A 27,767-nucleotide genomic window follows, 5' to 3' on the forward strand; every position below is an offset into this window, starting at 1 on the left:
ATGGTTCTCTTCCTACCTTTCTGACAGTTTCCTTCTCAGTTGCCTTTGCTAGCTACTCTTCTTGCTTATCCTATAGATGTTAAAGAATCCTCTCAAACTCTGTCTTTTGGTTCTCTTCTCATTCTACATGATCTCCCTAGGTAGAACTCATCTATTCCTACGGCTTCAGCGGCCCCCTGTATTCAGGGAAATCAACAGGTCTCAACGTCCAGATGTCTGGTGGATGTCTCCATTGGGATGTTCCACAGGTATCTCAAAAACAGCATATTTTTGTCTTCCTTTAACTCAGTCAGTCTTGCTTTCTTTGTTCTCAAGCCACTATACCTAGTCACCAAAACCAGAATACTTAAAGTTCTTCTTTATTCTCATCCTTCACATTTGATCATTGACAAAATACTGAAGAGTCTACATTTTTTGTGTCTTCTACATCCAATGCTTCCCCTCCACTTCTGGTATTTCTTTAGTTCCAACTTTTATCATATCTTCCCAGAAGTCTTACAGTAGCCTTTTGTTCTCCAAATTTTCCCACCAGCAACCCCAATTCATTCTCACGTAACTGCCAAAATTATCCTTCAAAAAAGCAAATTTGATCATGGTGACCTGTTAAAACCCTTCGGTGATCCCCCCTTGCCTATAAGATTCAAGATTCTCCCTTTCTTCCTCTTGCTATATCTCCAACTTATATGCTTCACTCCAGTCATAAAGGAGAAGTTAGGATGGCTCCAAAGTTTTTGTACTAAGCAAGTGAAAGATAGATTGGCCATCAACTGAGATGGGGAGAGCTATATCTGGAACAAGCTTGGGGGAGAAGATTAGGGTTTTGAACACACTGAGTTCAGAAATAAGCTAAACAGCCAGGTAGAAATGTCAGATAGACAGATACTTAAGTCTAGCTTTTAGGAGAGAGGTCTGGACTGGCGATAGAGATTTGGGAGTCATCAGCAGATAAATGTATTTAAAAACCACAAAACTGAGTGAGATCTAGGGAAGTGCAGTTCATTAGAACTTTGTACAATGATGGAAATATACTATATCCATGCTATCTAACAAGGTACCTGCTAGCTACATGTAACTGTTGAGCACTTGAAATATGGCTAGTTCCACCAAGGAACTGCATTTTTTATTTTATTTTAATTTAAATTTAAATAGCCATATGTGGCTAATGGCTACTGCATGAGACAGATCGAGGGAGTAAGTGTAGATCAAGAAGAAAGGAGGACCAGTGATTGGTTTCTGGACACTCCACCATTAAGAGGTCAGGGAGATGAGATGAGACCATCAGGGGACACTGAAAAATGTCAACTAATGAAGTAGGAAGAAAACCAAAAGGCTGTGATGTCCTGGAAATCAAGTAAAGAAAATGTATTGAAGAGGGGCAAGAGATCAACATACTTTAAAAGGACCAAAAGCCTTGATAATACACAGTACTGACAGAATGTGGAAAATAGACACTTTCCTGAATTTCTAGTAGAATGACATCTGTGGAGCACCTTGGAGATATCTACCAAAATTTAAAATGCACAATATGTCCACACAACTGCATATAAAATGCAGTTTATAAACTGTATATAAAATACATATTAAATATAGACATATATATGCATGTATCTTATAATATAAATATATACATTTGTAAATATAGATAGTATCTCTGAAAGGATGTACGTAAGAGATGAGTGATAGTGTTTGCCTCTAGAGAGAAACAGGTGCAAGAGGACTGAGGTGAAAAGGAAACTTGCTTTTTTCTTTTTTTACAATATACCCTTTTTTATATTATACCATGTGCAAACATTTATCAAGTCAAAAACAGATATTTTATTTTATTATTTATTTATTTTTGGCTGTGCTGTGCAGCTTGCAGGAGCTTAGTTCGCGGACCAGGGATGAAACCAAGACCCCCTGCAGTGGAAACACAGAATCCAAACCACAGGACAGCCAGGGAAGTCCCCAAAACAGAATATTTTAAAATAACAAAAAATGATTGTAGAATATATAACACTATGTAACACTTAAAGCATTGTAATGCTAAATACATTGTTTCAGGTGGGTAGATTTGAATGAAGTTTATCTTGTCTTAAAAAGTAACATTTCAAAGGCATGATTTTAAGTCCCAGGTTCACAGAGGAATGTAGTAACTGACTCTGTTGAATCAATTGGAAAATAACCATGCCTTCATCATTGGGAGCCTTTGTTGAGTATCTCTGCGATTCAGAGATCATCCGAACATTTATTTATTTATTTTTAAAAATTTATTTATTCATTTATTTATTTATTGTCTGCATTGGATCTTCATTGCTGCCCTCAGGCTTTCTCTAGTTGTGGCGAGCGGGGGCTATTCTTTGTTGCAATGGGCGTGCTTCTCATTGCAGTGGCTTCTTTTGTTGCAGAGCACAGGCTCTAAGCATGCGGGCTTCAGGAGTTGCGGCACATGGGCACAACAGTTGTGGCTCGTGGGCTCTAGAGCGCAGGCTCAATAGTTGTGGCACACAGGCTTAGTGCTCCGCGGCATGTGGGATCTTCCCAGCCCAGGCCTCGAACCCATGTTCCCTGCATTGGCAGGTGGATTCTTAACCACTGCACCACCAGAGAAGCCCTGTTGGTTTTTTTTTTAAGTTTTTTTTTTTAATTGAAGTATATTTGATTTACAATGTTGTGTTAATTTCTGCTGTACAGCAAAGCGATTCAGATGTATATATATATATATATATATATATATATATATATATACACACACATATACACATTCTTTTTTTATATCTTGTATTCTTTTCCATTATGGTTTATCACAGGATACTGAATATAGTTCCCTGTGCTATACAGTACCACCTTGTTGTTTATCCATTCTATATGTAATAGTTTGCATCTACTAATCCCAAATTCCCAGTCCATGGCTTCCCCATCCCTCCTCCCCCCTTGGCAGCCACAAATCTGTTCTCTGTATCTGTGAATCTGTTTCTATTTCATAGATAAGTTCATTTGTGTCATATTTTAGATTCCACGTATAAGTGATATCATATGGTATTTGTCTTTCTCTTTCTGACTTACTTCACTTATCCATCCATGCTGCTGAAATGGCATTATTTCATTCTTTCTTATGGCTGAATAGTAATCTATTGTGTATATGTATTACATCTTCTCTATCCATTCATCTGTCGATGGACATTTAGAGTGCTTCCATGTCTTGACTATTGTGAATAGTGCTGCTATGAACATAGGGGTGCATGTATCTTTTTGAATTAATAGTTTCATCTGGGTATGTGCCAGGAGTGGGGTCACTGTATCATATGACAACTCTATTTTTAGTTTTTTGAGGAAGCTCCATACTGTTTTCCATAGTGGCTGCACCCAAACATTTTTAAATAGCCACAATATCTGATTCTGTCTCCATGAGGTCCCACAAGAACAAATACTCTCTCAGTGATTCCTTCAAGGTGCTTTAGAAAGAGACAGAGAGACAAACAGAAAGGAAATGTAGGGTTGTTTGCCTTGGTCTTTTTTTCACAATTTATACATAAGCATGTATGTCATTTGACTAAAGATGTTTCTATTTAGTTTTGTGCTGTAACCTCCAAAATGGATGTTTCTGCTTGATGTCTTTGTACATAATGTCCAGTAAGTGATTTAACAAGATTACTTGCCTACTAAGATTAAGTAATTTTACCTTCTCTTAATGGCATGAGAAAAGAAAAACAAGGCAACCTTTCACAGTTTTGAAAATAGTGTGATCTCCTTCTTGTTCATATCTACAGAAGGATCTAATATGAGGACTGCTCACTTTTTTTTTTAAATTGGCTGCATTGGGTCTTTATTGCTGTACACAGGCTTTCTCTAACTTGTGAGTGAGGACTACTCTTCGTTGCAGCGCGTGGGCTTCTCATTGCCGTGGCTTCTCTTGTCACGGAGCACGGCTCTAGGCACTCGGGCTTCAGTAGTTGCAGCACATGGGCTCAGTAGTTGTGGTGCGTGGGCTCTAGAGCACAGGCCCAATAGTTGTGCACACGGGCTTATTTGCTCCACAGCATGTGGGATCTTCCCGGACTAGGGATTGAAGCCGTGTCCTCTGCATTGGCAGGTGGATTCTGAACCACTGCACCACCAGGGAAGTCCCACTCACTTTTGTTATGAAGCCATTTTGATAAAGATTGAAACACAGTAAAACTACACAATATGACCTAAATGAGGCTTGTGACTGAGCTGATGTGTCAGCATGTCCAATATCAAAATTACACCCACGGGTTTTTTGTTTATTTGTTTCCATGGTTTCTTTTTCTTGGTTTATCAAAGGATTGAGGAACAAAGATTTTAAGAAAAGGTGGAGTTCTAGAAGCACCATTAATTTATGTATCCCATTCTTTTTTTGCACTCATAATACTAAATGTTTCCAGTTCCTGTGTTTATGGGGACATCCAAATATACCAGTACTTTCCAAAATACTTCAAGGTCCTTGGACAGAGGCCATTGTAATGACTCTGTACTAAGTGTTTGACGAAGGGCTTATACATGAAAAGAGATATGTAGTACAAGCATAAATTACTGCTATATTGATATCATATCAGAGTGAAGTACTCTTCAGCCGCTTGAGTATAAAAGAATATTTCTACATTTGGTTCCAGCAAACACTATTGTGCTATTCTGAAATTCACAGCACAGAAATTATAAGACATCCGCTCATAAACAGAAAGCAAATCACTATTCAGCATTTCCTGCTCTGTTTCCTGCCAATTTCAGATAATTAAAACTTTTTTTAAACCTTTTATCCTATTCTGCTGTAATTCTGCTTCCTTTACCAAAAAAGAAAGATTCAGAAATTAAAACTGTGTATGTAATAGTAATAGCAAATCTTTGCCTTTTTTCCCCTCTTATCCTGTGATATTAACTTTTTTCATTATTGCAGACCTCAGGATATCGTTGTGTTTATAATTGGAGGAGCCACCTATGAAGAGGCTCTAACAGTTTATAACCTGAACCGTACCACTCCTGGAGTGAGGATTGTCCTGGGAGGAACCACTGTGCACAACACGAAAAGGTAAGGGAGAATATTCAGTCCTATAACTTTTTCCCCTTTCCCAGAGGGGAAGGCTTAGATTCCTTTCATGTAGGAAAAGTAAGGTGAATACTGACCAAACTGCTATAGACTGAAATGCATCAGTTCATAGAATAATTTAGAGTTTGTGTGAGATGAAGGAGCTATACTCCATTAAGTTCATAAATCTCTTAATTCAGTCAAAGACCTGGAAAGTAAGGACCAACCTGCAATGTTAATAATTTTGTTTCCTATGTTCAGAGAACAGACAGGCACTTTAGAGATACCCAAACGTAATAGTGTTGAATTCTGTGAATTTTCCTGTTTTGTTGATTAAGTACATTCATTCAGTAAATATTTAGTAAGAAGAATACAAAGACGAAAAGGATAAAGATCCTGCCTCAAGTAAGTCATAGTCTATGAGGAAAGATAGAACATAAAAAATAAGAAAATAAGTGCTTGGAGAGAGAGGTAAAAGAGTCATGGGTTCTCAGAGTGGCTAAGAGAAACCAGCAAGTGTTTCATGGAGAAGCTAGTGTATAAACTGAGCCTTGGATAAAAACTGGACCTATGGAGGGAGAGCACATTCTAGGCAGATTTAACCACATGAACAGGTTACAGAAAGCTATAGGCAGCATACTTAGAAAAAGAACAGCAAGTAGTGAACTAGCTGGAATGTGTGTGTAATAAGTGAAAAGGTTGATTGAATGCCATAATTGTGGAAGGCCTTGAATTCCATGCTGAGGAATTTTTTTCTACTTTCTTGTATAGAAGATAAGGAATCATTGAAACTTTTTAAGCAGTAAAATAACAAGAAGGTCATAGCATTTTAGGAAGATTAATTTGGAAGCTAAAAGTAGGAAAGACAGAGGATGAAGAGGAAACTAGAGACCTTGACATGATGCTAAATTTGATGACTAGGGACCCTGAGAGACCCATGCTGAGCCATGTATGCATAGACACACAGGGAAGCATTAGAGGTGTTTGTGTACTTCTTCACTTTGTGTTATATTTGCATCCTTGTATATTCTTTTTCATAACCTGCATTTTGTAGTCTATGATGAAAACATCTTATAGTCTTAAATATGTAATCATTCATTCATTAAACAAATATTAATTGAAAGGTAAGATTGGCTGGATTCAAATCTTTCCCTCTTACTATTTTTGTGGATTTAGGCAAATTAGTTAACCTCTTTGTCAATTTCCAGAGCTCACTGGCTATTTATATATTTCTTTTTGTGAATTGCCAGTTCATATCCTTTGCGAGAATTATATCTGTATAATTAAGGATATTGACCATTTGTCTGTTACATAGTTGCAAAATATATTTTCCTCTATTTGGTATTTTTGTTTTATATTATTCACAGTGTTTTGTTGTATAAAACTTTTCTTTTTTTTACTTTTATGTAGTCAAAATTACCAGTGATTTCTGCCTTTGATGTCATGCTTAGAAAGTTCTTTCCCAGTCATGATTATATAAATACTAACCTTTATTTTTTCCATTATTTTTAGGACTTGTGTTTAAAGTTATATATTTATAATCGATCAAAATTTTATTTTGGTGTAAACTGTGCAGTAGAGTTTCCCTTTATAAATTTTACAGAAACATTACATGTACATACATACTTCATTACATACAGAAAAGTATACAAATTATAAGCAGACAGCTCAATGCAATAGCACAAAGTGAGTACATCTATGTAACCACCACACAGACCAAATAACAGAATGTTACCAGCACCTCTAGAAGCCTCCCTTATGCTTCATGTCCCCTCCTTTGCACAGCTCCACACAAAATAATAGCTATTATGACTTCTGTCATTATAGATTAGTTTTACCTGTCCATAAAAGATACTTGTTGAATGAATGAAGAAACAGCAGTTAAAATTAATCTAGTTCTACCCTTCTCACAAATAGATCCTTAGAAGGATCTCTAATCATCTTCCTCGCAACTTACAAGCTATCACTGTCCAACATTTTGGTTCCACTTTGTTTTTATGATCCCAAATGAATCGTTATTATTTTCAATAGTCAGTATTTGTTTAGATTTACCACGTATTTGTCTCTCCCCCCTCTATATCCTGGCCCTTCTTTCTGATCCAGTATTCTTCTTCCTAAAACACATCTTTTAGTAGTTCTTTCAGGTACTGGTCAACTTGGTGTTTTTGTCTAAAAATATCTTAGTTTAGCTAAGTTTAGAATTTCAGGTTGATAGTTTTTTTCAGCATTTAGAAATCAGAAGACAATAGAATACTGAGACTTCCCTGGCAGTCCAGTGTAGCCACTGGACTTCCACCTCAGGGGGGAAATGAATTCAGTCCCTGGGGAACTAAGGTCCCACATGCAAGTGTGATGTGGCAAAAAAAAAAAAAGAAGATGACAGTGGAATAGTATTTTCAATTGTTGCTGTTAAGAAGTCTACTCTTGATATAATTGTTTTTCATCTGTAGGCAATATTTTCTTCTCTGGCTCTTTTTAAGATTATCTTTTTGTCTTTGGTGTTCTTGTTTCAGTATTATATATCTAAATGTGGATTTATTTTTGTTCATGTTACCTAGTATAAAAATCCATGTTTGGCATAATTTCTGGAAATTTTCCAATTGTTATTTCTTTGAATATTGCATTTTTTTCAACTTCCTCTGTTCTCTCCTTCTGGAATTCCTGTGAGCTATATGTTAGGCATGTGTCTATTTTTCATGTCTCTTAACCTCTTATTTATATTATCCACATGTTACCTCTCTGTGCTGCCTCTGTGTAATTTTTTCCATATTTGTATTTCAGTTCAGTAATTCTCTCTTAAGCTATGTCTAATCTGTGTTTAATTTGTCCATTCAGTTTTTACTTTCAAAGATAATCTCTTTTATGCCTGTAAGTTCTATTTGCTTCTTTTTCAAATTTGCCTGATTTTTTGTTAATTTCTTCTTTCCTCATGTTTTCAAATCCTTTTCAAAATTTTTTTTAACCACATTAATTTTGTCATCTGAAGTACTTGGGAGTACTTGCTGTTGTGTCTGCTGACATTAGCTCATGCTTTCTCATTTCTGCATGCATTCTGTAATTTTGGATTATGAGTTATCTTAAAGAAGACTCATGGGACTCATGAGGGGCCTAAGTTGAAGATATATCTCTTCTGCATAGTTTTTCTTTCATTTAGGCCAGGTACCCAAAGAGTATTATCAGTTCAGAACTTTTTTTAATGTTAATTTCTATACTGAAGGGTTCCTGAATCATGCGGAGCCTATACTGGTTTATTTTCAAGTTTCCTTGGGATCTTCCTGTGCAAATAGAAGATTTTTGTTTTTCTATTCCTCTTTTCAGTGAGGGCCTCTACATTATGCAAGAGTCTTAATTCTAATTCCCTTTCTTACTGAGGCCCAAGCCCAGTCTCCTGACCCTCTGCAGCTGTTAAAATACAGTGCCCTTGTTTATGAACATTGGCATATACTTATTGAGTAGTCACAAGTATGGATTTATACTTATCGACCTAAGTTTTGATTCCCTTTTTGTGATGCCTCTTAGAGATGTCCCTTAATTTCTTAAGAGGTTAAGCTATTCATTTAAAAGTATGTTTGTCATTTTTTTATCTAGCATTTCTATGTGCTTTACTTAAATTTCACCTTACCTAGTCAGCCTTGATTTCAGAAATGGAGGTATAAGTGTGGTTATGATCTTGGAACAGTTTAAAATTGTAGTGACATTATGTGATGTTTACTCTAATTTGAAAACTATTAGGTGATATTTGGAAGCTTAGCCATGCATCCTAAAATGTCAAACTGAGGATTTTGTACCTAATTCAGTAGTCTTGTGGGGTACCATTGAATATTTTTGAGCACAGAGTGATACAATACTATCACAACTATTTTATTCGAGTTTCTCCTTTTGTTCCTGCTGCTGCTAATAAAAATAATAATCGTAGGGACTTCCCTGGTGGTCCAGTAGTTAAGATGCCACACTCCCAGTGCAGGAGGCTCAGGTTCAATCCCTGGTTGGGGAACTAAGATCCGACATACCGCAACTAAGCCTGTTTGCCCCAACTAGAGAAGCCCACATGCCGCAATGAAGACCCAGTGAAGCCTAAATTTAAAAATAATAATAATCATAGTAAATATTAAGCATCTACTATGTGCGAGGCACTTTACTAAGTACTTTATGTATATTAAGTCGTTTAATCCTCATATAAGGTATGTACTTTTATTATCTCCACTCTGTATTTGGAAACTGAGGCAGAGAGATTAAATAACTTGTCCAAGTAAACATGACTACCAAGAGACAGAGCCAGGACTTCCCTGGTGGTGCAGTGGTTAAGAAGCCGCCTGCCAATGCACGGGACATGGGTTCAAGCCCTGGGCGGGGAAGATGCCACATACTGCAGAGCAACTAAGCCCATGCACCACAACTACTGAGCCTGCACTCCAGAGCTGGCGAGCCACAACTACTGAAGCCACATGCCATGGAGCAGCTAAGCCTGTGAACCACAGCTGCTGAGCCCGTGTGCTGCAACTACTGAAACCCAAGTGCCTAGAGCCCGTGCTCCACAAGTAGAGAAGGCACCGCACTGAGAAGCCAGTGCACCACAACAAAGAGTAGCCCCCGCTCTCCACAACTAGGGAAAGCTTATGTGCAGCAAGACCAACATGGCCAACAAAAAAAAAGGCTCAAAAAAAAGAGAGCCAAAACTCAGAGCCAGAGTCCATGCTTTTAATTACTATGCATTTCCTTCATAAGTATTACTTGAATGCCTGACACTGTATTGTTCTCTAAATAATATTTAATAATTTAGTGCTCAAAATGTTTTATTACTAGAAAGCCATATAGGATTTTATTTTCTTAATCTAAATGAGTTCTCTCATATATGTATATATAACTATCTGCTTTTAAATGGGCTTTAATATCAGAATTCCAAAAGACTAATTGACTTTTTTTAACTTATTTATTTATTGGCTGTGTTGGGTCTTCAGTGTTGCACACGGGCTTTCTCTAGTTGTGGCTAGCGGGGGCTGCTCTTTGTTGTGCTGCGCAGGCTCCTCATTGTGGTGGCTTCTCTTGTTGCGGAGCATGGGCTCTAGGTGCATGGGCTTCAGTAGTTGCAGCACACAGGCTCAGTAGTTGTGGTGCACTGGCTCTAGAGCACAGGCTCAATAGTTTTGGCACACGGGGTTAGTTGCTCCACGGCATGTGACATCTTCCTGGAGCAGGGATCAAACCCGTGTTCCCTGCATTGACAGGCAGATCCTTAACCACTGCGCCCCCTAGGAAGTCCCTAAAAGACTAATCGACTCTTAAATAATCTTTCTGAGTGTTAATATTTCCCATTGAGTATTTGTAGCCCCATGGCACTTACCTAAGAACTATAGCATCTTCTCTTTAACTTGAAATAGTAGATGTTTAAAACTAAACATCTGTATCTCAATTTTGAAAATACTTTGGATTTAGGTGGAAAGATAGATTGGCAAAGATTTTTATATATTTCTTCATAATTTAGTCATATTACATACAAACAAAAATGCATATATTTTCAGAAGTGTTTGGCTAATTAATATTACTGTGAATAAAATTGTACTTTACTATTACAAATGGGGGGAGACCCTAAGCATCTAGGTTTTCCTTAGTATCCCAGGTCCTGAGAACATAATCTTTAATGTAAAATTAAGAAAGGCAGAAAGAAAAAGTAAAGAAAATAAGGCAGCTTTGCAAAAGGTTTAGACTAGACTCTTCCAACTAGCCAGCTCAGTATTTCTTTGTCTGACCTAACAATATGCTAAGCAGTACACCGAATTACACTTGAGCAGATACCCTTAGCAATAGAAGGTTCAAAACATACGGACACCAAGTGGGGAAAGCCGGGTGTTGGGGGGATGAATTAGGAGACTGGGATTGCCATATATACATTACTAATAAGAAAAATATATATCAAATTGTACACTTTAAATATATGCAGTTTATTGTATGTCAAAAAGAAAAAAAGAAAAAGGTTCAATAAAATCTTGAATGGCATTGTTCACTGGCCCCTGATCAATGAAACTTTTAGGAAGAGGGTGTTGCTATGGTAATTACCAACCTGGAAAAAAATTAATGTTTGTAATACATAAATATTCCAAAATCTGGTTTTTATAATTTACTGTCATAAATCTGTAGCCTCCAGCAATAAGTAAATAGTGAAATTTTTCACTATCAGTAAGAAGATAGTGGAATTTGTATTTCAGAGACCAGTTATTGTAAAGGCTTAAGTAATTGAAAGCAACAGTTTCAGCTTTTAGAGGAAAGGCTCAATTTTCATGACAAATGTGGACTACCTTGGGTATTACTAGACTATTAAATAATTAAGAGTTCACAACTCTTAATACATATTGCGATCCCAGACTCACAGTAAATGGGAAGGTTAATATTTTTTAAAAATAAATTTTATACCTGGATATAGTAGGGCTGCTGTGAGCCGCAATAAAATATGGGTGGAGAAGTTGAACGGTTTGTTTCTGTGAATTGTTAGGGTTTAATTTTTGTGAGTCTATGTGCAGTTTCCTGTGTAATACATGGATTATTTATTAAGAAAATGTCCAAAGGAATAGTAACAGAGACACAGACTTAACCTCAAAGCTCTACCGTACAGAAGTATTATTTTGAGAGACTATGGCCAGGAAACAGTATACTTTTAGATGTGCTGTGATGAGTGCCCTCTTTTTATACTTGGAATTATGTAAAATATGGTTTGCCCCACAAAAATCTGGATTGGTGTGCATTGAAATAAACAGAAAAGAAATCATACCTTGGGAATTCCTTGGCAGTCCAGTGGTTAGGACTCGGTGCTTTCATTGCCGTGGCCCAGGTTTGATCCCTGGTCAGGGAACGAAGATCCAGCAAGCCCTGCAGTGTGACTGAAAAAAAAAAACAAGAAAAGAAGAAGAAGAAAAATCATATCTTGTAGCTCGGAGTGTTACTACTGATATAGAAGCTACTATCTTTACAGAGTGGGAAATGCCTGTTTGCAGGATATTTCTGGGATACAGGTCAGTTGATTTTGCTGATGTATTAAATAAAATCTGAGATTACAACAGATTTATTTTGCAGTCAGATCCCAACACTACCACTTACTAGTTTATGATTTGGAGCAAGATACTTAATGTAGTAGGTAGATGGTCTCTTGCTAGAAAATCACATGTACTTCTCATGTAGCAATTTTGACAACCTTCATCCTGGGGTAGCATCTATTTCTAAAATACATTGAGATTGCCTTTACTGTGAATTGAAACAAAATGTTAATTTTAAACAAAACCAAAAAATAAAAAATAATTCTTTCCTTCCCTCGCTGAGGTGCTTCCAGAAATGAATGTAAATTTTGGTGAGAGAATAGGGCCTGTGTTTAAGTAAACTAAGTTTTAAACCAGAAGGTACCTGAAGATATATGTCCCTTAGATTTTAAAAGGAAATATACATTAGTTGAATCTGAAATTCAACTTGCCATTCAGAGCTCTAATTTAACCTGCTCTCTCTTAAGTACCTTATTTCTTTAAAATAGTTCTTTTGTGACAATATTTTTCAGTGATTCAGGTACTGGTCATAATGAAACAGTTCTACAGGCCTTTTGTTTCTATAGGACCTGCTCTGATTAGCTGTAATTGTAATTATCTTTGTTTAGATTTAAGCACTATTTAAAATAGATGGTGTGTGTTTGCTGCTAAGACACCAAGGAACTTTGCAGAAGCTAATTATCTCCTTAGCAACATTCTTAATAAAACTGCCTTCTGAATGAAAAGAGGTAGTCAATATTTTCTTCTCTCTCCATAGCCATGTGAAGTTTAATATGAATTTTGTATTGCTTTCCCTTCTCCTTTTATACATAATGAAATACAAAGAAATAAAAGGTAGTAACCGATCACAGGGACCTGTTTAAAGGCATAACTTTCATGCCTTTTTTGAAAGCAGAGAACTGCCCTGTTTTTCAGGATCTAGGCAAATGGATTCAGCAGTGACCTGAACACATGCAAGTGCTTTCCCTGAGCAGTTAGTCTATTATGTCTCTGGGGTCCATGCAGGTTTGCAGTGTGCAGACTATCATCTCCTGTGTCAGTATTTGCACATCTTATGGATGTACTTCCCCCCTCTTCATTTGTCTCATTAGTCATACTGGCCTAATAGATCCTCAATTAGGGAGAATAAGTCAACTTTCAACTTCTGGGATTATATATGACATGAGTTGTTCCATATCACCACAATATTTTCACCAAAGTCTATGTGAAACAGTCAGAAGTCGTATGGCCGGGGACTTCCTAGGTGGTGCAGTGAGTAAGAATCCGCCTGCCAATTCAGGGGACACGGGTTCGATCCCTGCCCCAGGAAGGTACCCCATGCCGCAGAGCAACTAAGCCCGTGCGCCACAACTATTGAGCCTGTGCTCTAGAGCCTGTGAGCCACAACTGTTGAGCCCATGTGCCACAACTACTGAAGCCCACGCACCTAGAGCCCGTGCTCTGCAACAAGAGAGGCCACTGCAATGAGAAGCCCACGCACCACAATGAAGAGTAGGCCCCGTTCGCCACAACTAGAGAAAGCCCGTGTGCAGCAATGAAGACCCAACACAGCCAATAAAATAAATAAATAAATTTATTTAAAAAAAAAAAGTCATATGGCCCCAGTTATGAGTTCTAGAACACATAAACATTTATTGAACAAATGAGAACAGCATAAAGTCAATAGTTCATGCACTCATTCAGCAAATATTTACTGAATATTGGTATACCTCTGTGAATAAAAGCAAAGATTAGTCCTCATGAAGCTTACATTTTAATGCAGGGAGAGACAGAAATAAACAATAACAATAAATAAGTATATTTCATAGTAAATCGGAAGATGAGAAATTCTATGGGGGAGAAAAGCAGAGCAAGGTAAAAGGAAATCAGTGCACGGAGGCAGTAGGGGTAAGTCACACTGCTCGGTGTGGTATCAGGAAAGGCCTCATTAAGAAGAGATTTGAGCAAAGACTTGGAAGAGGTGAGGGAATGAGCCGAACAGATGCAAGGCAGAGTATCTCAGGCACAGCAGGGCTGTGTCCTTAGGCAGGATCGTGCAGTATGTTCGAGGAGACTGGAGAGTCTGGGGTTGCAGTCCAAGAGGTATCAGGAACCTGATCGTGAAGGACCCTGGAGACTCTTTTGAGGACTGGTTTTCAGTATGAGTTAGAGAGCATTGTAGGACAGTGGTTTTGTTTTTTTTTTTTAAAGCTTTATTGAGATAAAATTCATATACCATACAATTCACCCCATTAAAGTACACAATTTAGTGGGGTTTGGTGTATTTGCAGATATGTACAACCACCACCACAGTCAATTTTAGAACATTTTCATCACCTCAGAAAGAATCCCCCAGCCTCAAACAACCACTGATCTACCCTCTGTCTCTATAGATTTCCCTGTTCTGGACATTTCATATAAATGGAATCATATGGTACATAGTCTTTTGTGAGTGGCTTCTTTTACTTAGTAAAATGTTTTCGAGGTTCATCCATGTTGCAGCCTAGGTCCACACTTCTTCCCTTTTTATGGATGAATAATATTTCACCATGTGAAATGAAATACCGTATTTTATTTATCCATATGTCAGTGATGGGCATTTGAGCTGTTTCCACCTTTGGCTGTTATGAATAATGCTGCTATAAACATCTGTGTACAAATTTTTGTGTGTATTGTAGAGTTTTGGGCAGAACCGTGACATCCAACTTATATTTTAGCCGGATCACCCTGGCGACCAAAGTTAATATGAATTAAGAGAAGTATTATTTATCTTAAAATGTTCAGAATGAACATGGGTTATTATACAAATGCGAGTTTCCTAGACATATATACATGAACTATACCCATTCTGTATTCACCTACAATAGACTGAGTCATGATTCTAGTTGTGTTTCTGAAGCACTTGATCCTACCTTGCAAATAAATGAGCATCTTGGTTTGGGTTTTGAGCTGGCTTGCCTTATCACTTCACAAGTCAGTCAGTGTTAAAGAGTTCTGGTCCTTGCTGGCAGCAGTTGACATGTTACGTTAGCTGTGTGAGTTGACAGGCCAAGAACCAGATCCATATGGATGGAATTGTTCCCCCAGTAGAAGAAATCCCTCTTGTCTTCTCAGAATACAGGTTAGAAGTGGAGGAGAAAAGGGAGGTGAGGTGAATGTATTAGTCAGTAATGCTGCCATCGTTACCTGAGCCCTGCCTGAACTGTGGATGAAGAGAGCATTTTAGTCTTCCCCAGTGCTGTCAGTCAAATCAGTACTTTCTTAAGACTTATGACAGGAGGAAAAGCAACCCTAGATCAACTGTCCTCTTTTTTTTTTTTTCTTCATTTTATTATTTTTTTTGAGGTATACCAAGTTCAATCATCTGCATTGATACACATATCCCCGTATTCCCTCCCTCCCTTGACTCCCCCCCACCCTCTCCGTCCCAGTCCTCTAAGGCATCATCCATCCTCGAGCTGAACTCCCTCTGCTATACAGCAACCCCCCACCTGCCATCCATTTTACAGTTGGTAGTGTACATATGTCCATGCCACTCTCTCATCTCGTCTCAGCCTCCCCTTCACCCCCCCACCCCCCCAAACCTCGAGTTCTCCAGTCCATTCTCTGCATCTGCGTCCTTGTTCTTGTCTTGTCACTGAGTTCATCAGTCCCATTTTTAGATTCTGTATGTATGAGTTAGCATACAATATTTGTCTTTCTCTTTCTGACTTACTTCACTCTGTATGACAGACTCTAGGTCTATCCACCTCATGACATATAGCTCCATCTCATTCCTTTTTATAGCTGAGTAATATTCCATTGTATATATGTGCCACGTCTTCTTTCTCCATTCATTTGTTGATGGGCATTTAGGTTGCTTCCATGTCCTGGCTATTGTAAATAGTGCTGCAATAAACATTATGGTACATGTTTCTTTTGGGATTATGGTTTTCCCTGGGTATATGTCCAGTAGTTGGATGACTGGATCATATGGTAGTTCTATTTTTAGTTTTTTAAGGAACCTCCAAACTGTTTTCCATAGTGGCTGTACCAACTTACATTCCCACCAACAGTGCAGGAGAGTTCCCTTTTCTCCACACCCTCTCCAACATTTGTTGTTTCCAGATTTTGTGATGATGGCCATTCTGATCGGTGTGAGGTGATACCTCATTGTGGCTTTGACTTGCATTTCTCTGATGATGAGTGATGTTGAGCATCTTTTCATGTGTTTGTTGGCCACCTGTATGTCTTCTTTGGAGAAATGTCTATTTAGGTCTTCCGTCCATTTGTGGATTGGGTTATTTGCTTTTTTGGTATGAAGCTGCATGAGCTGCTTGTATATTTTGGAGGTTAATCCTTTGTCCGCGGTTTCGTAGGCAACTATTTTTTCCCATTCTGAGAGTTGCCTTCGATCAACTATCCTCTTAATGCCAGATTCCCTTTCAAACCAATAATAATGACTACTCATAGTAGGCTCTCTGTAACACTACTGGCTTCAATTAAACCCTAATTAACTATAAGCCTGCACAATAATTAATGGTCTCAATTTTCAGTTATTTTCTCTCTAAGTAGCAAAGACAGATGAAGAAAAATAGGCTTCCCCTCCCCAAGTAATTCATGCTCATTGTAATAAAAAATTAAATATAAAAGTCAAAATCATTCATACTAGCACACAACTCAGAGCTAACCACTGTTAATATTTTGGTGTATTTTCTCCTAATGTTTTTTTCTTTACCTGAATGTTTCAGAGTTTTGTGTGTGTCATGTTTGTTTTTGACATAATTAGGATCATATTACATTGTCTGTAAAGTTTTGTACTTGTTTTGCTCACTTTCAGTTATATTGAGAACACTTATCATGTTATTAAAGTTATTTAAAATGATCCTAATAACTCTATAGTTTCCATTTTAAGGCTATATCTCTGTTTAACCATTACTATTTGACATTTAGATTGTTTACAGATTTTTGCTTGATATAAATACTGCAGTAAACATCTTGTATATTGATAAACCCATCCTATCTCTGAATATTTCCTCAAGATAAATGTACAGTGAGGCAGTCTCAAATATTGCTAGTAGAAGTGTAAATCCATAACTTTCCTGAAAAGCAATTTGACATTATGTACTCAAAGGCATGGGACTGACTTCATGGCTCTTGTTGTTATTGAGGTTTTTTTAGTTTCTTGATTTTTAAGAAGCCCTGACTCAGGTGTTAGAAGTGTTCTGTATCTTGATAGAGGAAATGGTTACATGACTGTATACATTTGTCAGAATCATCAAATGATATCCTTAAAATTGGTACATTTTATTGCCTATGAATTATATCTCAATTAAAAAATAAAAATTTTAAAAAACAAAGCACTGTAGTACCAAACTGATACTTTTTCCTTGATATAGATAGAAGGATAAAAAGATAAAAAGGAATCGTTTTCTCACTATGTATTTCAGTGTTATTTGAGTGATGTGCCCTAGAACCCCCAGATATTAGCCGGTGTTATGAGCACATGATTTGAGAAACACTGATCCATAGCGACTCCTAAGAGGGGATTATGATGACACAAAGGAGTGAAACTTATTTAGCATATGCTGTGTGTTAGACACTGTTCTAATACTCTATACCAGTGCTGTCCAAAAAGGTAGCCACTAGCCTCTGTAACTATTGAGCACTTGAAATGTGGCTAGTCTAGTTTGAGGTGTGCTACAAGTATAAAATACATATTGGATTTCAAAGACTTCATACACAAAAAGTGCGAAATAACTCATGAATAATTTTTAAGTTGATAATGTTTTAGATATATGGGTTAAATCAAATATGCTATTAAAATTGATTTTACCTATTTCTTTTTACCTTTTTAATGTGCCTATTAGAATATTTTAAATTACATAGCCACTCGCATTTGTGATTTGCTTTGCATTTCTATTGGATAGTGCTTCTTTGTTCATTAAATTATTATTTAATTTTCATAACAACCCAGTGAGGTCGGTATTTTTATTATTATCATCAACCTCAGTTTTCAGATGAGACTTAGTTAAGGACTTTGTCCAAAGTCATAGAGCTAGTAGGAGGCGAAGCTGGAATTGAACTCAGTTTGTTTCCAGTCTGGGTACTCAGTTGAAATAATATTTTAGGAAGACTTATCTAGCTATGATTTTTTAAATCCCTTGCTTACGTCACTTATAAGATAGGCAAAATACGTTTTTACCAAGAGGAAAATATGTGAAGCTTTCTGCCTACTAAAAAGTATTGTAAACCAAAGCAGGGGAAAAAAGCAGTACAAAAGTAAGGAATCATTTAGTTTTGTTTAAAGATTTTTGTCATCCAAAGATAATTAAGAATGAGATTTAAAACAGTGCTGCTCTTGGATAAAAATGACTAACTTAACTAGTGGCAGCTGTTAAAAAAGTTTCATTACTACCTGAGATGATGCCTGAGCTTTGGTAACAATATAGTTCTGACAAAGTCAGGACATTAATGTTTTTTTTGTAAAGAGTACAGTTTAGAGCTTAGAAAACAGTTGGCATTTTGAATTTCTATAGATAGATTTGAAGCTGGGAGGGCACCGATTCATATTATCAATGGGTGCTTTATAGATTTCTACCTAAGCAAGTAACACTAGAAACTTGGACCTTCTCCTATAACCACGAGTTGGTTCGATCTCTGAATTATTTACTGAAAAATCAGGATCCTGTGACAGAATTTGCATTTTAAAGGAAGAGGAATCCAGAGGACACTTCTTCACTTGTAGGTATTTCAGAATCAGTTTTGAAACTGTCAGAACCATCACCACCTTGGTAGAGATTTTTGGGAGAGTTTACTTTTCTCCTGTTACCAAAGCGTTAAGACACCATTGCCAAGAGCTGTGATGGGGTGTATCGCCTGTCACTGACAAGCATTTATTGAGCGCTCTTATCTGGAAGGTTCTGTGCAAAGTGTTAGAAAGATGAAGACATATCCTATATTGTTAAAGATCTCAATGTCTAATGGAAAAATAGGCATATAAATGAATAACTCTAATAAGATGCTTTTTAAAAACACTAAATTTAACCCAAGATTCAAATCTGTGTTCCCTGATACCAGTTTATTTGTACATTGAAACATTTTTTAATTAAAAATAGCTTTTTGTTACAAAATCAATACATAATTCTTATAGGAAAAAAATTTAATATAGCTAAGCAAAAAAGAAGATAATAAAAATATTCATACTACCACCATCACACCATTGGAAATGTCAACATCTTGATGTATGGCCTTTTAGGTTTTTTTCTATTAATGTATACACATATATGTTTAAATAAAGTGGAATATACCATACATGTACTTTCAATGAAAATACTTATATATGTCATTTTTTAATGACTGAATAACGTTCTATTGTCTGATTGTGCCTCAACTTGTTTAACCAATCCTCAGTTTTTGGTTCACTCAACAAGTACTTATTGAGCATCTATGTATTCCAAGAGCTATCTTGAGACTAGATATATGGTGGTGAATAAAACAAATATTGTTTGATAGTCATTGTTTATAATTTTTTACTCTTATAAACACTGCTGTAACAAACAATTTTATACACATCTTTACACACTTGTCCATTTGTTCACTTAGGATAATAATAATTGGGCATATACTATATGCCAGAGAATCTGCTAACTTGATTTCGTGTATTATCTCATTCAATCTTCATGATCCCAAAGGTAATATTGTTGTGGTCCCAATTTTCAAGTGAAGGAACTGGAACATTAAGAGAAGAAATTAAGTAGTTTGCCTTAGGTCATATAGCTAGGAAGTGCAAAGCTAGAGTTCGGGTTCAGATTGTGTGATCCTAGATTCCATGCACTGCTAGCAATGTTGAGATGAAATTACTGCATCAGAGAGTATTAACATTTTTAGGATGGTTCAATACTAATTTGCCAGCCAGAAAAGTTTTACGTTTATACCTTCACACCTGCCCTTCCAACCCTGAGGTTAACTGCTTCTAATTCTGAAAAATAAACAAATTTTAAAATCATCAATTTGTATGGAGAAAGTTGGTTTAAAAACATTTTATTTCAACTCAAATGCAGAGAAAGAAGAAAGAAGCAGATAAATATTGTGAAGCTAAAAGAAGAAATCAATAAATGAGAAAGTCAGGAATAGAAACAGAGTCAGAGAGGTAGATACTGTCTGGTTTCAAAGCAGCCTCCAGTTCCAGATTCCAGCCCCTTATGAGGCACTGAACTTACACTGGTTCAGTGATGTCATTGAGTACACTTTTTTTCTTTTGCTTAAGCTAGTTTGAATGAGTTTCTGTTTCTTGCAGCCAGAAGGTTGCGGTTTAGGAAAATATTATCTCTTACAAGTTGATAGGATATGCCTTTTTGTGTAGTATGTAAGACCCTATCCAGTGTTTGAATATTTGTTTTAGGATTTGTTGGGTTAGACACTAAAAAACTTTAAATGAAAGGAAAAGTTCAGAAATGCTAACTCTGTGTAGTGACACACAAGTGACTCGTTTACTTCCTTATTTCCTATGTTACTTAAATTTTAATGTTTTTTTAATGATGAGAAAAATATTAAGATGTTCTACAAATTGTTAAAAGTCAATTTGATGCCACTTGGGATTATTAAATAGTAAAGTATCTAGTTGATTATCCTCTACACTGCCCTGCAAAACTGTATTACCTTCCCTAATAGAATGATGCATCCTTCAGGACAAAAGTTCTTTCACCAGGATTATCATTAGAACTTCTGGGCTTGAATGAGACCTGTTATTTATAAATCACCATTTGGTACTCTGGTCTTTTAAGAGGCAGTGTAGCATAGCAATTAAGAGCAAGGGCTCTAGTGCCAGACTATCTTTTTTAAATCCTAGTTTTGCCATGTGTCCACTTGTATGACCTTAGGCAAATTATTTAACTTTTTTGTGCCTCTGTTTTCTCAACTGTAAAGTGGAGGTAATAACAGCTCCTTATATCATTGTTATGATGATTGGATGATATAATATATATAAAATATTAGAGGAGAATCTGGCACAGGGTAAGCACTTAATATGTGTTGCTTGCAGCTGCTGTTGTTATTACTGTTACATTTGGGGGAAATAAGTAAAGACTTTGGATACTCATCATCACCAACTCTGTTGTCACCCATACTTCCAAATCACTTGTTTTGAAAACCCTTACTTAAACATAATTCAAGAGCAGAATTATATTATTATGCCAGGTAGGAAAATACTGGGGCAGTGGTAGAATTTACTATGGCGGTAGTCCAGTTGCCAGGTGACTTTTGTGGTCTGTGGAGGAAAAGCTTTAGGAGCTTGATTTCCGTTTGTGCTCACACAGATTTCCCCTTTGAAGCCTCCAGATTCAGTACCTCTATAACTAAACAGACTTGCACAGAGTCTTCAACATCCATGCTTGCTACAGATAGGTTATTTGGAGTTTTGTTTCTTGTTGGATTTTGGGGGGTTTGTTTGTTTGTTTGTTTGTTTTGGTATGGTAGTCACCATTCTACTTCTGTAGTTGTGGTTGCTCTGAGAAATTGATGTGGTCTTGAATGTTCCCAATGGTGAGAAAGTACATCTATAGCTCTCTTTATTCTCAGAGGATAACCTCCTTTCATACCTTTACGTATGATATTACTGGTGGTTCAGTCCTTGAGGAATCCGTCTTTTGCCCTGTGGACCATGAGGATAATCCTTTCTCCTCACAGATACTCCAGTGAATGACATATGCACAGTGCTGGATCCATGCAGAACCCTGTTGGTTGTTTTTCTGTCCTGTTTCTTCAGAGGGGGAGAGGAAGTAGGACCAAGGGCTCCTATTTATTTGTTTTGCTTTGCTTTTTATTTTTTCATAAATCAGGTGTCCAGTACTAAAGTGGAAACTGGGAAGGAGTAGCTACATTTTTTAATAGGCAGTTACATAGTTTGTAAGAAAGTATCGTAGAGTAAAGTAACCTCAGTGGAATTGGTTATAATCAAGGTAATATTTTATATCTTAATTCAGTGTTTCCCAAGGTCTGTTCTATAGAAAATTTGTTTGGGGAGATAGTGATAGATAGTCCATTTTAAAAAGGTTCTTAGTCAACTAAGTTTGGAAAAATCACTGTATCCTTCTGGAAAGGAGAGATAGTCACATTAGTATGTTGAAGATGTGAGAAACTTCAGAGTATAGAAACCATATAGATATAGATGCTTTTTTCTTAATTATATCTTAATGTAATGTTTTCATTAAAGAATATATGTAAAATATGTTAGAAAATATAATAATATAATGAATACCCTTGGATCCCTCACCTAAGGACTAGAAAATTGCAATAACATGGATCTGTCTGTGTGTCCTGCTCCAATTACATCCCTCATCTCCCGACAGCAAGTAAGCACTATCTTAAATTTTGTGTTTAATTCCCTTGCTTTGATGGGGAGAGTTGTATTCTTATCACTAATCTATGTATTTCTGAACACTGCGTTGTTTAGTTTTGCTTATTTTTGAGCTTAGTAAAAAAAATTGTATCATACTTTTTCACTCAACGTGCTCCTAAGACTCATCTGTACTGTTCCATGTAACCTTGTTCATTCATTTTTCATTGCTGTGTACCATTCCATTGTGTTAACATACCACAGCTTGCTTCTCCATTCACCTGTCCATAGACATTTGAGTTGTTGGGTTTTTGTTTTATTTGTTTTGTTTACTATTGCTATTACTATTGCTTCAGTCAAAAAGCAGCAAGAAAAAAATATGAGCCAAGGATATTGACAGATGTCATGATTATACTGTTCAGGAGCAAGAGGGAAGGTATTTATTAAGTATCTTCTTTCTGTAAGGTATGCTTCCAAGGCAGACCCTAAAATACAAAGAAAATAAGATGTCCCTATCTTTGATGATGTTATGGTCCAGATGGGGGACTTAAATCTGTATTTCTCAAGTTAGGATATGATTAGTACCAGGGACACAAAAGGCACAAAATAAACATGACACATCTTTTGGAGTGTCCATTTTCTTTTCTTTTTCTTTTTTTTGCTGTGTTGGTTCTTCATTGCTACACTTGGCCTTTCTCTAGTTGTGGTGAGTGGGGGCTACTCTTCGTTACGGTGCATGGGCGTGTCATTGCAGTGGCTTCTCTTGTTGTGGAGCACCAGCCCTAGACGTGGGCTTCAGTAGTTGCAGCACACAGGCTCAGTAGTTGTGGCGCATGGGCTTCAGTAGTTGTGGCATGTGGGCTCAGTAGTTGTGGCACACAGGCTTAGTTGCTCTGCAGCATGTGGGATCTTCCCAGACCAGGGATCGAACCTGTGTCCCCTGCATTGGCTGGCAGATTCTTAACCTGAGCCACCAGGGAAGTCCAGAGTGTCTATTTTCTTAGAATTGGATGGGGGGGAATATTCAGGGGTAGAATTAAATAATAACTGGTAAATTCCCTATCAAAAATATGTTTATGTTGAAATTTAAAAGGTCCTTTTATGAAAAATAACAAAATTGTCATTTATTTTTAAAACAAAATACCAGACCTCAAAGAAAGATGTAAGCTGGTAAACCAATTTGGACTATACCCTCGGGACTAATAAATTCATTCTCTTCTGTTGCTAGGGGTCCTTAGGTACAAAAATTTGAGAAGTGTTAATATATGTAAGTTAAATAAAATGTGTCCAAAATAGAAATAATTAATTCTGGCAGAGTAATCAGGAAATGCTTCACAGTAGAGGTAGCATTTGAGCTAGACTTTAAAGAGTAAGTTGGATTTCCATAGGAAGAAAGAGCATTCAGGACTAAGGAAACAGCATAACTGAGGACAGGAGGTGGCGGGGAAAGATACAGCACATTTGAGAAATAATTAGTTCTTTATGGGTAAAGTATACATCCAGGGAGAAGCAGGATGATCTCTGTGTGTGAGATTCCTAATATTTTCAGACATAGATGTTGAATTCCAGCCTTTTTCCTTACTCCTGATAAAACTGCTGTTGGATATTTAGGAAAAGTTTAGCACAATAGGTGACATTTAAGCTGAGGTCTTCTTTAAAAAATGTGAATCTGATTGATGTATTCATTCAGCAAATACTTAATTCAACATCTACTTTATACTAAGGATACACAGATCAAGGAGATATTACTTGAGCTGTACATTAATTGGTAAGAAGAGTCATTAGAACTTTCACAGCTCCCACTACTGCTGCTAACCTCTGCCTCCCGTCCCATCACAGCGGTGAGTGCTCCTGGCTAAGCCCAGCCTTCCCACTTGAGCACCAGATTCCATCCTCTCACCTACTCCAGGGCATCATTCCATACCTGCTCCTCTCTCAATCCTGAACGGGTTTTTCCCACTCTATTGGATCATTCATAGAAACATAGAAACATGCTAGGTTTTTTTCCCTGTCTTTAAAAACCCTCTATTAACCTCCTATCTCTTTCCAGGTTCTATACTATTTCTCTGTTTTCTTTTATAGCAAAATTCTTCAAGAGTTGTTTTCACTCACTGCCCCTGATTTCTCTCCTTATGTATTCTCTTAAACCTCCGTCTTCTTTTAAACCTTATGTCTTCTCTTAAGCTACTCCATTCAGGCTTTCATGCCCGTTATTCCACAAAATTGCTTTTGTTGTGGTTCTAGGGATCGCCACGTAGCTAAACTCAAGAGCCAACTTTTAATACTCATTTTACTTGACATATCAGCAGCATTTGACACAGTTGATCAGTTCCTTCACTTTGAAAGACTTTTATCACTTAGCTTCCAGACACTATACTCTCCTGGTCCTCCTACCTCACTTGCCATTCCTTCTCTGTCTCTTTTGTTCATTTCTCCTATTTTTGGAATCCTTGAAACTCTGTCCTTGGACTACCTCTCTTCTTGTCTACACCTCACTCCCATCTAGTCTCATGGCTTTAAATTTTATCCTCTAGTGACTCCCAGATTTACATCTCTAGTCTAGAGTTTTTTCAAGCTCATCACTGTTGGTATTTGAGGACAGATAATTCTTTATTGTAGGGAACTGTCCTGTGCATTGTAGGATGTTCGGCACCATCCCTGGCCTCTACACACCACATGCCAGTAGCACTTCAGCAGTTATGGCAACCAAAAATGTTTCCAGACATTGCCAGATGTCCTCTGGGCATAAAATCACAACTCTCCCCACTGAGAACCACTATTTTTAGTCTGAGCTTCTCCCTCAAATTCCAGGTTTATAATCCAGCTGTCTACGCAACACTTCTACTTCAACGTCTAATAAACATCCATATTTAACAATGATCAAACCAAACTTCTGATATTTCTTCTTAAATATAATCCTCCCTCAGACTTATCCATTCTTCTAGTTGCTTAGGCCAAAAACCTTGTGGTCTTCCTGACTCCCCTCTTCCTCTCACCTACATTCTGGTTTACCGGTAAATCTTGTGATCCTTCCCTTCGAAGTATGTCCAGAATCTGATTCCCTCTCCCCACTACCACCCTAGTTCATGCCACCATCACCTCCCATCTGGATCGTTACAACTGCCTTACCCTTAACCCCTATAGTCTGTTCTCAGTATAGCAGTAGAGTGATCCTGTGAAAATCTGTAACTCAGGGCATGTCACATCTCTGCACAAACCCCTCCAGATGTTTCCCATCTTTACTCAAAGTAAAAATCAAAATCCTTACAATCCTTACCAGGCCTTACGTGATCTCATCCTCACACTCCCCTCCATCTCCTTCCCTTAATCTCTCTAATCTCACCTCTTACTACCCAATACCTTATTTACTTCACTCCAGCCACACCAGCCTCCTTTCTGTTCCCTGAACATACCAGGCCTTGGACGCCTTGCGCTTGCTCCTCTCCCAGATATGTCTTCCATTGTCTTATTCAAGTCTTGGCTCAAATGTCAGTTTCTCAGTGAGGTCTTCCTTGACCACTGGATTTAAAATCTCATACCAGGGCTTCCTAGGTGGCGCATTGGTTAAGAATCCGCCTGCCAAGGCAGGGGACACAGGTTTGAGCCCTAGTCCAGGAAGATCCCACATGCCACGGAGCAACTAAGCCTGTGTGCCACAACTATTGAGCCTGCCCTTTAGAGCCAGTGAGCCACAACTATTGAGCCCATGTGCCGCAACTACTAAAGCCCACGTGCCTAGAGCCTGTGCTCCACAAGAGAAGCCACAGCAATGAGGAGCCCATGCACCACAAGGAAGAGTAGCCCCCGCTTGCCACAACTAGACAAAGCCCGTGTGCAGCAACAAAGACCCAACACAGCAATAAATAAATAAATTAATAAATAAATTTAAAATCTCATACCACCACCATCACCTCCAGCTCTCCTTCAAATCTGCTTTATTTTTCTCCATAGCATTTTCTTCATCTAACATACTACAGAGAGGCAATGTAGCATCATGGTTAAGAGAACAAACTCTTGTTCTCTTAAAAAAGAGAACAAGATTGTCTGGGTTTGCATCCCAACTTGGTCACTTTCAAGATATAAGACTTGATTCCTGTGCCTCAATTTCTTTGTAAAGTAGAGTAGTTTCTATCTCATTAGAATAGTACCTCACATATAGTAAGTGATATGTTTTCACTATTATTATTATTATTATTATTATATTTTACTTATTAATTTTGCTTATCTTCCCTCCTCCCCCAGTGGAATATAAATTCCATGAGAGCAGATTTTTTTTTCTTCTCTTATTGCTGTATTCACAGCTTCTGGAACAGTGCCTGGCACGTAGGTGCTTAATAAATGTTTGTTGATCAAATTGTTATCTCTAGAAAGACTGATGAGGAGAAGAAGAGTCAAGGAAGACTTGAGCTTTATGTATACTACTTAAAACTTTTTACCGAAAGAATGTATTCATGTATTACTTGTGCCCTCAAAAAACTCATAGGCATATGTGGAAAATAGACATGTTGTTTATAAACAAATAAATTCCTCGAGGAATATTGTAAAAGCAAGTTGGGTTTTAAAAGATGCATCATTCCACTAGATGAAATGCTAGAGGGATGGGACAGCTTTCTAGACAGAGGGAATAGTATGTATAAAAGCAAAGAGGTATGAAACATAGCAGTAGCTCTGACAACTGTAATCAGTACTTTGAGGTATTAAAAGTTCCATTTTTTCCTTCTCCCTCATCCATTCCTATATTCCAGCTAAGTATTTGGCTATAATTAGACGCTTATTTTCCATCAAGGCAAATATCTTGGGGTTTTTTCCTCATTATTTTCCTGGAAGTCTTTTTCTATTTTCCTCCTCCCCAGAAATTTCATTCTTTTTTTTTTTTTCATTATACCACTCTTCAGATTTGATTCGAAATTCCCCCAATGTCTTTGTTATAATGAGAAACTCACATGTAATTTCTATCTGTGGAGTATAGTTAAAAAAAAAAAAAGAGGAAGAGATAGATAGATAGATAGATAGATAGATAGATAGATAGATAGACAGACAGACAGATAGACAGATAGATAGATAGGGTTTGTTATAATATATAGCTTTGTTTAGGAACACAGTTGTTCAGCTCAATTATTTTAGTAATTAAAATTTAAAATCCTTTAAGTGTTAGTCTCTAGTCCCTTACCAAAGACTTAAAAGAGAAGAAACTTGCTTTTCAGTGTGTGATGCAAGACTTTTTGAGGTTGACATTTCAAAATCAGGGCTTTTTCCTACCCACCTTCCTCCTCGCCATAGAGTGGAAAGTACCCTGATGACAGCACACACCAAGACAAGCAATAGTGCTGATCCACTAGATTAGCTCCTGGTACCATCTCTGTTTATACCATCTCTCACACTGTGTTGTGATTGTCTGTCTCTCTGAGAGCCCCTTAAAGTTAGG

At 37.3% G+C, this 27,767-nt stretch overlaps 1 protein-coding gene across 2 annotated transcripts in view; it reads left to right on the forward strand.

The window, feature by feature from the left end:
* The window catches only part of VPS45 (vacuolar protein sorting 45 homolog), a 66,689-nt gene that overhangs the window by 31,572 nt on the left and 7,350 nt on the right, over nucleotides 1–27,767 (forward strand). For both annotated transcript variants that reach the window (XM_057721898.1, XM_057721889.1), the window contains exon 14: nucleotides 4,895–5,026. In XM_057721898.1, coding sequence (XP_057577881.1) covers nucleotides 4,895–5,026 — 132 coding nt within the window. The remainder of the gene's footprint in view (nucleotides 1–4,894; nucleotides 5,027–27,767) is intronic.

This window comes from Hippopotamus amphibius, chromosome 1 (genome assembly GCF_030028045.1).
Source record: "Hippopotamus amphibius kiboko isolate mHipAmp2 chromosome 1, mHipAmp2.hap2, whole genome shotgun sequence".
Classification (NCBI taxonomy): Eukaryota; Metazoa; Chordata; class Mammalia; order Artiodactyla; family Hippopotamidae; genus Hippopotamus; species Hippopotamus amphibius.